At 37.4% G+C, this 13,572-nt stretch overlaps 1 protein-coding gene across 2 annotated transcripts in view; it reads right to left on the bottom strand.

Annotated features, from left to right (window-relative positions):
* Nucleotides 1-13,572, bottom strand: part of lcor (ligand dependent nuclear receptor corepressor) — a 126,823-nt gene that overhangs the window by 87,999 nt on the left and 25,252 nt on the right. For both annotated transcript variants that reach the window (XM_053491573.1, XM_053491574.1), the window contains exon 2: nt 2,857-3,201. In XM_053491573.1, coding sequence (XP_053347548.1) covers nt 2,857-3,201 — 345 coding nt within the window. The remainder of the gene's footprint in view (nt 1-2,856; nt 3,202-13,572) is intronic.

Here is a 13,572-nt window from a genome sequence, read left to right on the forward strand (position 1 = left end):
GCTAAACTTTTACGAATGCGTATTATACCTTAATGAATTTATTCAAATTAAACTAGCAACTGGCAAACTTACTTTACATTTTGTATAAATAACATTTCCAAAAAAGAACTAAATTGCAATATAATTTTTTTTTTATCAAGAACAGAAACAATGAGGTAATGTTTGTGTTAAGTGATTTCTGTCTACAATTATCATTTAAGGCCAAACCTTTTTTTGATTATTCATTTATGACTAAATGGTTAACATTTCCTCATGGCCACCTCAATTAAGCCTACAATACATGCAGATTATAATAAAGACATAATTTCCTACAATTTCTCCCACACATGCTCTAATCCTGCAAATGTTTAAGTGGCCAGTGTGTTAGAGAAATGTGCAGGGCATCACCAGGCCTCGGTGTCAAATCAGCAAAAAACACTTTACCAAACATCATTCATCCTTCAGGTGGCAGTCCTACTTTGCCTGCCACAGATCAAATAAAGAAAAAGAAGAAGACAAGACAAGATGTTTTTGTGCCGAATTAAAAATTAAGTGCATAGTTATTATTGACAAGGAGTCAGAATGTAAGTAAAAACCACAGGGTCTGGTCAAAATACATGTAGTATTTTTTAGCTGAAAATTACACAGATTATGTTTGTTCCTAAATTGCAAAAGGAATTCAAAGGCTACCTGTGGTTTAGCATGTGCATTAGCATGTCTGGGTAACTAACACTAGTGAGGTTCAAAGTTCAGATGCATACCACCCCAGAAACCTTTAGAGAGAACAAGAATCTTAACAAAGAAAATGAAGGAAAAGGTTCAAGAGTCTCCATCAGCACGACATTATCAGTCAGGTAAGCACCAGCTCACCTGCAAGATCATGCCCACCTCTCAACCTTTAGACAGTTGGGAATGGATGGCTGAATAGTATTTAGGTAAACCTCAAATGTTTTAATACATTTTTGTTGTTCCATTGGATACTAAGGAACTGCAGGAGCTGCAGGCCTTGGACAAACTTGTTGGACATCCATCACAAGAGAAGACTGATGATGAAAGAACTTTTTCAGGCGTTGACCCGTTCCTGTAGCCTTCCTTTTTAAAATCTCTTTTTTGACTGATACTTTTAACTGGAAGATTGTCACAATGCTGTGGCTTTGTCACATAGCTTGTCATACTTTGAGTTGAGCAGTGTGACACTTACTATCTTTTTTAGGTTTATTTTTACTTATTTTTAATATTGTTAACCTGGTAGTTTTCATTTTGTGGTGAACAGAGGTCAGTATGGAGACTCGGGTGGTGCTAGTTGTGGCTCATCACTGTATGCAGTTAATTTAAATTATGTGTCCGGTAATAAGGGTTTTTTATATGTTTAATAAAACTATAATATTTCTCATGTGTTTCCTGCTTCTTATTTATATCTGGCTTTAATCTCATTGGTCATCATTGTCTTATATATTGCTGATTTGCTTCTTTTTCAAATGCAGTTCTGTTTCTCATGTACATCTCAGATTTTTTAATGTTCCTTAAGTCTCAGGTTGTATTTCAGTTCTGTCTCTTAACTTTAGGAGAAATTAAAAAAAAGACAAAATCAACCTTGTAATGAAAAAGCATTCAGGCTCCTGAGACTAGAAAAACATCACCTACCAAGACAAAACTAGGAAAAATCTGTCCATAGGACAACTATATTCGTGCACTCCACAAATCAGGCGTTTATGACAGAGTGGCAAGAAGAAGCCACATTTGTAGTTTGTGACAAGCCATATGAACTTACAAATTAAAATTCTTATGGCTTTCTTCTGGAATCATCTATACAAAACGTAGAATGTGGAAAACAAGTTAAAAGGTATGAATTTTTTTTTTGCAAGACACTGTATTGTTTTCTGGTTACTGTGGTCTGTTCCTGCTTCATTTAAGAGGGCAAGGGTTACTTCCATTCACAAGAAACTCAAGGATCCAGCACATTCTGCTGAGACTGCCCTTCTGTCCGTCACTGAGATGTTCTATGCAGCTAGACCAGCTAAACTAATATCTGTCCTCATCCTCCTGCACCTTTATGTGTAATGACACTTAAATTAATCTCTCCTTTCCTCCATTAGACACTCAGGTTTCCATTAGGATATCTGTATTTCTGGTAGACATCTCATCCTGGATGGCAACTAAAACTTAATCTCAGTAAAATTAAACTGGTGTTCATCCCATCCGATTTTATAATCTCCCTGAGCAACAATCAGATCGCTTCTTCAGTAGCTGCCCGAATAAAATAAAAAAAACCTTTCAAACAGTGTTAGGATATATCTAGTGATAGAAATTCCAAAGCACTTCTGTAAGTTGTTCTGGATACGATTGTCAGCCTAATGGGCTAAATGAAAATTTTATCCACCACCCCACCCCCCTTAATTAATCGTGCAGCCCTATGAGACACCACGAAATCAGAGCAATTAGCAGAGCAATAGAAGAAACTACTAATCTCACCACAATTAAAAATGTTTAAAAAGTGCAAGTAGGCCTGAAAACTACCAGACATTACACACACTCCTTGTTTTCCTTCTCTAGCACTTTTACAAACATGCACCATTCCTGTGATTTTTCTATACTTTAGGAAGTCTTAGGTAGTTGATTGTTTTTTATTTTTTGCTTATTTTTTAGTATTTTAATATATCTGTGTTTACTGAAGTCTATTAAAAAAAGCAAGGTAGCATGAACTGTATTAATTGAAGACTGTTTACAAATGTGAAGCACACAAGCCCAGAAATTCATTTTAGATTAATGATTATGCTCTATGCCCTTTTTACTGTTATTACCTCTTTACCAATATTTTAACGCAGCTGCTTACTAATTATTTTTTATTTTATTTTAGCTGTAAATCAAAATATTTACCTTGGTTACTGAGCTCAACACCAGTCTTCTTTACAGTAAGGTCCAGTGGAGAATCCTGTTCAGCCATGAAAGGTTTGCAGAGGACAGGGTTCTGTGATGAGGCAGCAATAATGGTGTCAGTCTCTGTATAACCAATAAGACAGTTGGTTGTGTTGGCAGCTGGGTCTAGCGAGGGTGCTTTTGGCAGGCTTTGGTACTTGGAGCTTTTAATTACTGATTGGGAAGGGGGAACATCCTGAGCTGAATTAATTTTTGAGGTATATTCTGTGGCAAGCTTTTGAATCATTCGCTGCATAATCTCCTTTGCAACTGGAGGGATGAGGGACTCCGAGTAGCTTGGTAGGTCTGTGGCAAAATTAAGTAAAAAGAAATACATAAATATCATGAGAGTGGTGTAGTTTAATTGCTGGCACCCATATATATGCACACACAGTTGCCTCTAAATAAAGGAGAATATCATCAAATTAAATTGAATCAAATTAAATTGAATCAAAAAAGTTAATTAACTTTTAGTAATTCAATTCAAAAAGTTAAACTCGTATATAGATTCTTTATTTTTTCCTATTATATGGACACACAGACTGATATATTTAAAGTGTTTATTACTAATTTCGACAATCACGGCTTACAGCTAATGAAACCCCAAAATTCAGTATCTCAGAAAACTATAATATTACTTAAGACCAATAAAAAAAAAGATTTTTAACACAGAAATGTTGAACTACTGAAAAGAATGAACATGTTCATCACTCAATACTTGGCTGGGGCTCCCTTTGCATGAATTACTGAAGCAATGTCCATACATGGTGTGGCATGGAGGCAATCAATCTGTGGCATTACCAAGGTGTTATGGAAGCCCACATTGCTCTGTTACAGTGGCAGCCTTCGGCTCTTCTGCGTTGTTGGGATTGTGTATCCATGATTGTGTAGCCTACTAAACCTGCCTGAAAAACATTTGAAAGGCTCAGGAAACATTTGCAGATGTTTTGGGTTAATTAGCAGATTAGATTGTGACACCATGAGTCTCCAATATTAAACTTTTTCACAATATTTTTTTTCTAAGATACTGAATTTGGAGTTTTTATTAGCTGTAACCTGTAATCAGCTAAATTAGGAGAATTAAACACTTGAAATATACCAGTCTGTGTGTCTTAAATCTATAACATATAGTATTTTGATGTTCACTTTTTGAATTCAATTGCTCAAATAAGTAAACTTTTTGATGATATTCTAATTTATTAAGAGTTATCTGTATGTGTCTATACTGCATATATATACATTTACATTTACATTTAGGCATTTGGCAGACGCTCTTATCCAGAGCGACTTACATTTTTATCTCATTACACATCTGAGCAGTTGAGGGTTAAGGGCCTTGCTCAAGGGCCCAACAGTGGCAACTTGGTGGTTGTGGGGTTTGAACCTGGGATCTTCCGAACCGTAGTCCGTAGTCGTATATACACCGCATATATCGCTGTGGCTAGAAGTTTTGAGAATGACACAAATATTAATTTTCCCCAAAATCTGCTGATTTAGTGTTTTTAGATGTTACTATGGTTTGCTTAAGTATAATTATAAGCATTTCATAAGTGTCATAGTGACATCATTAACAATTACATTGAGTTTATACAAAGAGTCAATATTTTTAGTGTTGATTGGTGGCAGCCCATTCTTGCATAATCAATGCTTAGTCTTTGTCAGAAATTGTGGGTTTTTTTTTTCCACCCACCTCTTGAGGATTAGCCACGAGTTCAAGTTGGGAGAAGTTGCTTTCAGAAGATGTTTTTGTACTATTCATTATTTGTGAACCCCCACACATGAAAGGTCTCCGGATGCTTTACTGTTGGCATGACACAGGACTGATAGTAGAGTTCAACTTTTCCAAAGAACAGTTTGGTGATGAGCAATCCCTACATAAGGCAAAACGGATAACTAGGAGTCTTAAGAAACAAAACTCTCAATTTTGGTCCGTAGACAGTAAACTTTCCTCACTTCCCACTGAGAACTTGTGGTCAACCCACATGCCAGGGTGAATGGCAGAGGTCTTGAAAAAAAGGACCGACACTGCAAATATTGAATCTTTGCATAAACATAATGTAATTGTCAATAAAGTCATTGATACATCTAAAATGCTAAATATACTTCAGAATATCATACTGACATTTGACAAAAATATCTAAAAACACAGAAGGAGCAGACGTCATAAAAATTAATATTTGTCATTCTCAACACTTTTGCCCATGGCTGTGTACACTAACTAATAAAAAAATATTAATTAACATTTTTGAAGTATTTCACATTTTACCAGGAAAAAATAAATGTTAAAAATCATTTTAATATCCAGCTAATTACCTACAATTACAATGAGTAAAAAAGCAAAGACACATCAGACATGTGCCATTGCCTTCCGCACAACCTGTGTGTTATTTGACCGTGTTAAGACCTACAAAAATGTGCATGCGTGTGTCTGTGTGAGTGTGATAGTGTTAAAATTTTTAATGTGTGTGCATGTGTGCAAGCACAACATGCACATGTCACACACTATGACTCAATACGCCTGATGTAGGCTTGGCCCTAAATACAGTATTTGTCAACAACTGTGTGTGTGTGCATGCATACGCGTGTGAGAGTGAGAAATGTTAGTGTGAGAGTGTTAAATGCGTGCATGTGTGTGTGTGTCTTTGTGAGAGAGAGAGAGAAAGAGACCAATGTGAGTATGTGTGTGTGAGATGTGTGTGTGAGTGTTAACATTTGTGATGTGTATGTGTGTAGAATAAGCCACAGATGCTGAAAAACAAGCATTACACTATAATGTTACTCATCACAGTAAACGTGTCACTGAAAATACTGTCACTCAATATAATGCCACACAGAAAGTTATTTATCACTTTTCAGCATAAGTTTAAGGCATCATCACAACTGACCAGTTTGAGATATCAAAAATCCCTCTATAATTTTGCATCCTCAACATCTTTACATCACATCGGCCCGGTTTGGTGGTGATCGTATAAATTCCCCAGGAGGAGTATATCAAAATCCATCATGTGTGACTTCCTGCTGAGTTGAGCCCAGGACATGCAGTGTGAAAGTTATTCAGCTCAATGAGCTCTAAATGTGTGCATACATGCATGTGTGTGCCCCACACCACGCAACTCTCAGGCATCCTAATGGCAGCAGATTCCATCCTGTCTGCCAATTTTCATGAGTTTTTGAGCATGTTAAGACACCCAAAAAGCCCGAAAATGTGGGGGGAAAAAACCTTAGGAAAACAAGGGAGTCCTGCACACCCTATTATGCTTGGGCCCTAAATGTAGTTGCAAGCAACGATGACAGCCCAAACATCCTGCGCCATCGCCACCCAGGCACACCGCACAACCTGTGTGTTATTTGACCGTGTTAAGACCTACAAAAAGCCATCGCCGCCCGGATGCACCACACAATTTGTACATGTGTAAGCATATTTTATGTAAATATACTTGTGCATACAGCAATATAATCGACAGAATGTTAATCTTATTAGAATAATATAAAAGCAAGGTGAGGAGAACGGAAGTGAGACAGAAACAGCAAACATATAGCGTCCAAGGACGCCAACGTATGCTAAGCGTCCAAGCAAGCAACACAAAGATAGGGTGTACCTTGTGCATAAACACAACAAATTGGAAAAATAAGACAAATTATTAAAATAGTGTAACAGAGATGCTTACCCATGGCCTGTCTCTTGAGAACTGTAGAGTAAACCGGAAAAACTAAGACAAATAATTAAAATAGCGTAACAGAGATGCTTACCCATGGCCTGTCTCTTGAGAACTGTAGAGTAAATCGGATAAAACTAGGAATGTATAGTAAAATTAAGCGCCACCCAAATATGTTTTAAAATTAAACAAGAAAAGTGCAAAGATAATGGAAAACAATTTGCAAGAAAAATGAATTATAATAGGAAAAAGTTATAAGCACAGGAAGGAGTCAGATGACAAGGTAAATGACGTAATGGAACATAGAAGGAAAAAAGATAATTATAATTGGTGAACTTACTGGAAAAAGTTGGACTATAATGGGTTAATAATTTACTAGGGAATGGAAAAAAGGTACTTAGAAGGGGACGAGGTGTGTGCCCCTCCCCTTGCAAACTTTATAAAATGAGCATGTACTGTATGTCACAGTCAAGTCAGTCTGCTTTTAGTAGTGCTTGGTTTCACAACCTAAGCATTGCAAGGCTGGCATACTTGGGTTTTATTGCTGCAATAAATCCTGCCTTACTTAATCCAGATCGGGACGGAGTCCAGAGTCTTTCTTTGGTTCTTTTTACTAAAGTTACAGTATATGTTTAATATTTTAAATTAAGGGCAATATTTACAAGTGGAAGAAAAATCCCCCATCACGGAGGGCCCCTCAGGGGACCTGGGACCATCGCGTGCTAACAGACCAACAACTTGTGTGCCGGCATATAAAAGGTAAGCAAAAAACCTGTTTGATCAAATTCCTGCATTAAAGTTTATGGTCTGTTAGTGTGCGTGTTTCCAACTGGAGGGAATAACTCCCACGGTATATTGAACACAGTAATGTTAAATGTTGCAATATTGATGAATTGATATATTCATGTTAATATAAAAAAAGACTGGATAAAGTAACAAAGTATTTGGAGATGTCCAAAAGTTCTTGTTTTTTACGCCACTATGCTGGGGCTAGAGCCCGTATTATGTGGAATCCCCAACAAGTGGGCTGGACCCAGATGGGAAAATTCCTGCAAATCAGTAGGTAGTGGATGTAAGCAAATTCCCAGACGTGGCAGGTGGAACAAAGTCCTGTAATAAGGTGCTAAGTATAAAACACACTATGCGGTGAGGTGTATCTAAAACGCGGAGCTGGACAGGTGTTTATCATGGAAAAAGTTCTGTAGGTGGTTTTGCTGTAATCCTTTGTCCTAGGGCTAAAACCTATGTATATGAGGTATCGCTAGGAACGCAATGTGATTGTTTCTTGAAAAATTCCTTTAGGTGGTATTAAAGTTCTCTGGGCCGCCGGTTGTGTAAAAACATGTTATACTGTTGATATCGTTTTGAGTACTCAAATTCTTGAAATTGTTGTAAAATGCAAAAAGCGCTTGTGTCGTGTGCTGTTTGAATGTGTGTGTAAAGTGTCTTTTAACTGTGTGCATGCTTTATATTTATGTTTAAAGTCCTATTTAAGTCCTATATTTAAGTCCTATATTTAAATCTATGTGTATGGGTAAGAATATAATACATAAGTATACTCAGCAAAAAAAAGAAACGTCCCTTTTTAGGACTGTGTATTTCAACAGTAATGTTGAACAGATCTTAGTCATTGTAAAGGGTTTAACACTAGAAGCGCCGGGCCAGTGTTAATTACTTATAACGCAGTTCAGCGGTCATTTAACCGCCTATTGTTTTAAATGGGAAGTTGTTGCTGACACACAATGATAGCTAGATGGTGCTTTCACCAGGAGCAAATAGTTCAGCTCCAAGATAAACTTGCACTTGGACAATGTGCCATTCATTCCCGCATTGATAATCAGCGGTCTCTAAGGGGACAAAGGAAGAATAAAAAACGGCAGATGAAAAAAAAAAGAAAAAAGTCCTTAGCGCTCTTGTAGAGGATGAGTATGAATAACGCCTTTATATCCCCTCTCCAGAGAGTGCCATGGTCTACGGTTAGTTTTAATGATTTGGCTGAAAGTAATTATCACTACATAAGTACCCTAACACCATTGATCATGAGTTTCAGCTGAAACTAATTCTATACATGCAACAGAGAATGTAGATGCAAATTCCAAATGTATAAAGATATACATATGTGTGTATATATGTATGTAATATATATGTGTGTGTGTGTATAATCGAGGCTGGCTCTACGCAGGGGCAAGAGGGGCAGCGCACCCTCAAATAAATGTCTGCACATGTTAATATATTCCTAAAATTTTTATATTAAATATATTGTTGATATAAAGTTGATAAACTGATCTGCGGTAGAGGAAAAATCCGCTGAAAAAGGGACAGGCTGCAGCGCGCGCACACACACACACACACACCTCCCCTGAGCCCTCGGTAAACATCCAATCACCGTCTGTCGGATTTCAGCGGTCACGGAGTGGACCAGTTTATATATTAATCTTAATATTAATATATTAATCAGTTTATATATTAATCTAAGCTTGAACTTATTAGCATTGTTTCGTTCAGATTCCACTTCAGTGTGTTTCTTAATTTTTCCCTACATTTTTGTGTCAATCAAACTATTATATATATATTATCAAATAAAATCGCTATTACTTGACCCTGAAGTTTAGTTTAGCACGCAAAAAACAGAAACGCCCTTTCTGGTAAATCAACTGCATATGTGGTTTATTTACATCAATTCTTTTAAAAAATTAATATACATTGTACAGTACAAGGTCAACACGAGAAAGATTACAAAATGAAAAAACAAACGGTGTCAACTTTATAAACAGCTTAGTGAACCACGTTCCTGTCAACGAAACGAGGCATAATCCTGGTGTTGGCTTCAATTATGACATAGTTTATTATCTGCTGTGGTAGATCTAATCTATTCAAACACATTAATAAAGCGTTATATCCTCAGGAGGGGTCATTGTATTTTTTAGAGTAAAGTGCTACAGAAATTTTTTAACAGAATGAACAAATTAATGAATTTTCTCAAAATGTTATAAAATTAAGTATAGTGAAATCCCCTAAATCTCCTTATAATATATATATATATATATATATATATATATATATATATATATATATAAGTGATACAGTATTAGAGATAATCTAACAAGTAGATAAAAGAATCTTCTTTGGATTTTCTGACTTGCTATAATAAAAATTAATAATAAGAGCGTATAAGACAATAGCATATGGGTAGAGTATATATACATATAGTATTAAAAGATACGTGTGGTTATAGTATATGCACAATAAGTAAATATTAAATATAGATAGATAAGAACATGTGATAAGCGGATTTAGAGAGATTAACTGGGATGAGCAGATAAGCGAAGAAGAAGCTTTAACTAACTGCGAATAGGAGTTTATAATTCCAGAGTCAAATCAGAGTAAACCATATAGATAGTTGTTGAATAATCCAGGAAAAGATTTACTTTTAAAAGAAAAGTGTGACAAGGGAGAGTGGACGTTAAGGCACGAGTGCACCAAAACGCAGTGACCAAACAAACCCAAGGAGTGGAGAACAAGTGTGCAGTAGCGAATGTCAACCGGTAATTCCCGGAGATGCCGACAGCGATGCCATTGAAGAAGCAATCAGTCAACTAGAAAGCCGAATCACCAACAACACCTTGAAGGAAGCTAAGAAAGCTCTGACAGAACCATTTGTGGTAGGAAAATCTACAGGTTTGAAGCAAGCATCGAGCAAGTATGACGAGGAGACAGAGGCAAGCTGGAGTATGATGGTGGAGATGAAGAGCATTTGACAGAAGAGTACACTGAGGCTGGACAATACTTGTTCGTGTCAAAAGAAAATCAGTATCAATATGTGCCATGGTCATTCATGGATATGACACAAGATTGAGTGCACAAGATGGATAACACAGCTGGAAGAAAAAAACCCTTGGACACCTCCTAGCGGTAGGAGACATAAAGCTATTTTATGTAGGAGACATAAAAGCTAAATGCAGGAGACACCCTAGCATTTGGACCACTTAGAAACGGGAAATGGGATGCTCTGCGGAAAGCCTATCCCACCAAAATGAATCCAGGAAAACTGGAATCAATAACACTGGGAGAGGATAAGAATGCTGTAAGGTTCATCAATGATTTCCAGACCAACTGGAAAAAAGAAACTGGAGGCTCTTAGGACCAAACAGTTACAAGTAAAAACCTGTTCCGAATGATGATGAAAAAGTGCATGCCTCAAGAAGTCCAGAAAGCCCTAGAACCAGTGATAGGGCTAATACATTACTATGGGAAACATTTCAGGCACACATTGTACATTACATGGACCAACATTGAAAAAAAGAAGAAGAAAGCCAAGGAAGCTGCTAAGTCAATCGCAACCCAGCTACACAAAATACAGCTGGGAGAATTCACAGCTGCAAAGAGAAAGAAAAAAGAAAACAAAAAATCAGACACCACCACCCCTGAACAATGTGAGAACAACCAGAAAACAATGCTAACCAGATTAATTAAGAGTCTTGACAGTACTAGCTGAAAATGGACATAAAGTTAGTAGAGAAAAACTGCAATTTTGTAGGCAGGAGGTAAAGTATTTAGGCAGAGTGTTAAAAGAAACATCTAAGTACATATCTCCAGAACATGTAGAAGCAATATTAAAAGCCCATAAACCACAGACCATAAAAGAGATACTATCATTTCTAGGCATGGTAGAACTTAGTAGACTGGATTTGAGACTTTGCATTAAAGACAGCACCCCTGAGAGCAATAGTCAAAGCAGCTGGACAAACAAAATATAGTGCAGTGTTAGAATAAATGCCTGAAGCACTGGAGGCTTTTAAACAGCTAAAAAGAGAACTCTGTACAGCACCAGCACTTGCTAGTCCAGAGTATAATAAACCATTCCACATGTATGTCTCGGAGTGTGGCAGTTTTGCTACAGGGGTTCTGACGCAACAACAAGGCCCCAGCAAGCAACTAGTTGCTTATTATAGTACAGCACTTGATAATATTAAAAAGGCAAGCCTCCCTGCGGCGGCAGCATTCGCTTATCACAAAGCTTCATTTATTACTATAGGACATCCGGTTACACTATACACCACTCACGCATTACACGCACTTCTGACCATCCCAGCGTTTGTAATTACAAATGCCAGAGGAACAGGATATGATGTAATACTCTCTGCACCTGAATTGACTATACAATAATGTCAGACAGTAAATCCAGCAGCAGTGTTGCCAACTATTTTCAATGGAAAGTAGATAAAGTCTGCTCGAAAAGTCGCCAAATGTCGCTAAATGACGTCATGTGTATATTTGCATATTGATGACGTAATTAAGTTGTATTTGCATTCTGCGTGTTTACCCTAATCCTTCCGCACGTGTCCAATACATAAAACTGTTATTAATTACGTTACATATTTTCTGTCAGACAACACAACAGAACTTATTAACCAGCAGTTACATCCTCTGCAATGAAATAATTCCGGAATCCGGATTTATAACTGCGTTAAACAAAATCACTACGTAAGTAGAATCACGTACAGTCAATCAGATGTAGCTCAGTAAACGATCTCAGACAAGTTCGGAAACTGGAATGAACTTAAGCTCTGTAACAGTGAGTAATATAAGTGCATCAGAAAAAAAAAAAAAGAAAAAAGAAAAAGAAACGTTCAAATTAAATAGTTTATTTTAGGAAAAGGAGAAGCAGGTAAGTGATTGGTCCGTGACAACACTCTTTGCACATGCGCAGCTCATTCACATCTATGTCAGCTGCCGTGCGGTCACAGGAATATGCCGCTCCTTTCAGCCGGAGCTAGCGCTCACTGATCAGAGCAGACACAGGGAGATGAGTAACTGTACTGGAAAAGCAAGACCTTGCGCTTACAGGACAGTACTGGCGACATTTGGAAAGTCGCTAGATTTGCCGCTAGGCGCTTTTTTAAAAAAAGTCGTCAAGAGGGTCTGAAAAGTCGCTAAATCTAGTGACAAAGTCGCTAAGTTAGCAACACCGTCCAGCAGATCGTATAATGACTCCAGCTAAGGGAAATCCACATGATTGCCACCTAGTGTCAGCAGAATATCTAAAGACACGCCAAGATTTAGAAAATCAACCTCTGTTACATCCAGATTGTATATTCTTTGTGGATGGATAATGTTTTAGAGATGGGGATAGCAATAAAGCAGGCTATGCTATAGTAACACCAGCTCTAGACAAAAAACATTCAGAAGTGTACAAGCAGAACATGTGCCACAACCCTGTTCCGCCCAGTTAGCCGAGTTACACTTTGACAGGCACCTGTAAGCTAGCAGAAAAAAAAGCATGTGCCATACATACTGATTCAGCTCACCTGTATGGCCCCATATGGGCACAAAGAGGTTTAAAAAAAAAACGGACGGAACACCACTGGTACATGGAGAAGCAATATCAGAACTGTTAGATGCAATCAAACTACCATCAAGGCTAGCCATAGTCAAATGTACAGCACATAGAAAAGATGATACTTGTGTTAGTGACGGAAATGATGCAGCAGGTGAAGCAGCAAAGAAAGCTGCAGTAAACCAAATAAACATGAGTTCAGAATTAACAATGCAAACAGAACGTAGTCCACAGATAGATAATGGACCAAGTTCACAAGAGTTGAGCATTAATCCTGATGAGGAACCAGGCTCAAGTCCAGAGTCTGAAGAACTACTTACAGATCTGGCCTTTAAAAACGCACGTTTTGAGAAAAGGCAAGCTGTGAAAATGCCCTTTATTACCTGCAGGGGCCAGTCGTGTTTCAGTCTGAAGTATTGTGTGTCTACTTAAGCCGAAAATGTGTGGTGTCTCTTAGGCACCCATTGACAGCAAGCGACAGAGCTCATAAACGTGTCAAGCTCAAACTGATATGTATTTATTCTTCATTTTCTTCTCTCCTTCAATGATGGTACTTCTTTGACTGCGTTTTCTCCATTTAGAATTATAATTATTATTAGTAGTAGTTCTCCAAATTTATTATTATTATAACGCACCCACGCGTGTGCGCAAAAGGACTACAAAGATGTATGACATGTTAGCCTT

Source organism: Clarias gariepinus, chromosome 3 (genome assembly GCF_024256425.1).
Source record: "Clarias gariepinus isolate MV-2021 ecotype Netherlands chromosome 3, CGAR_prim_01v2, whole genome shotgun sequence".
NCBI lineage: Eukaryota > Metazoa > Chordata > Actinopteri > Siluriformes > Clariidae > Clarias > Clarias gariepinus.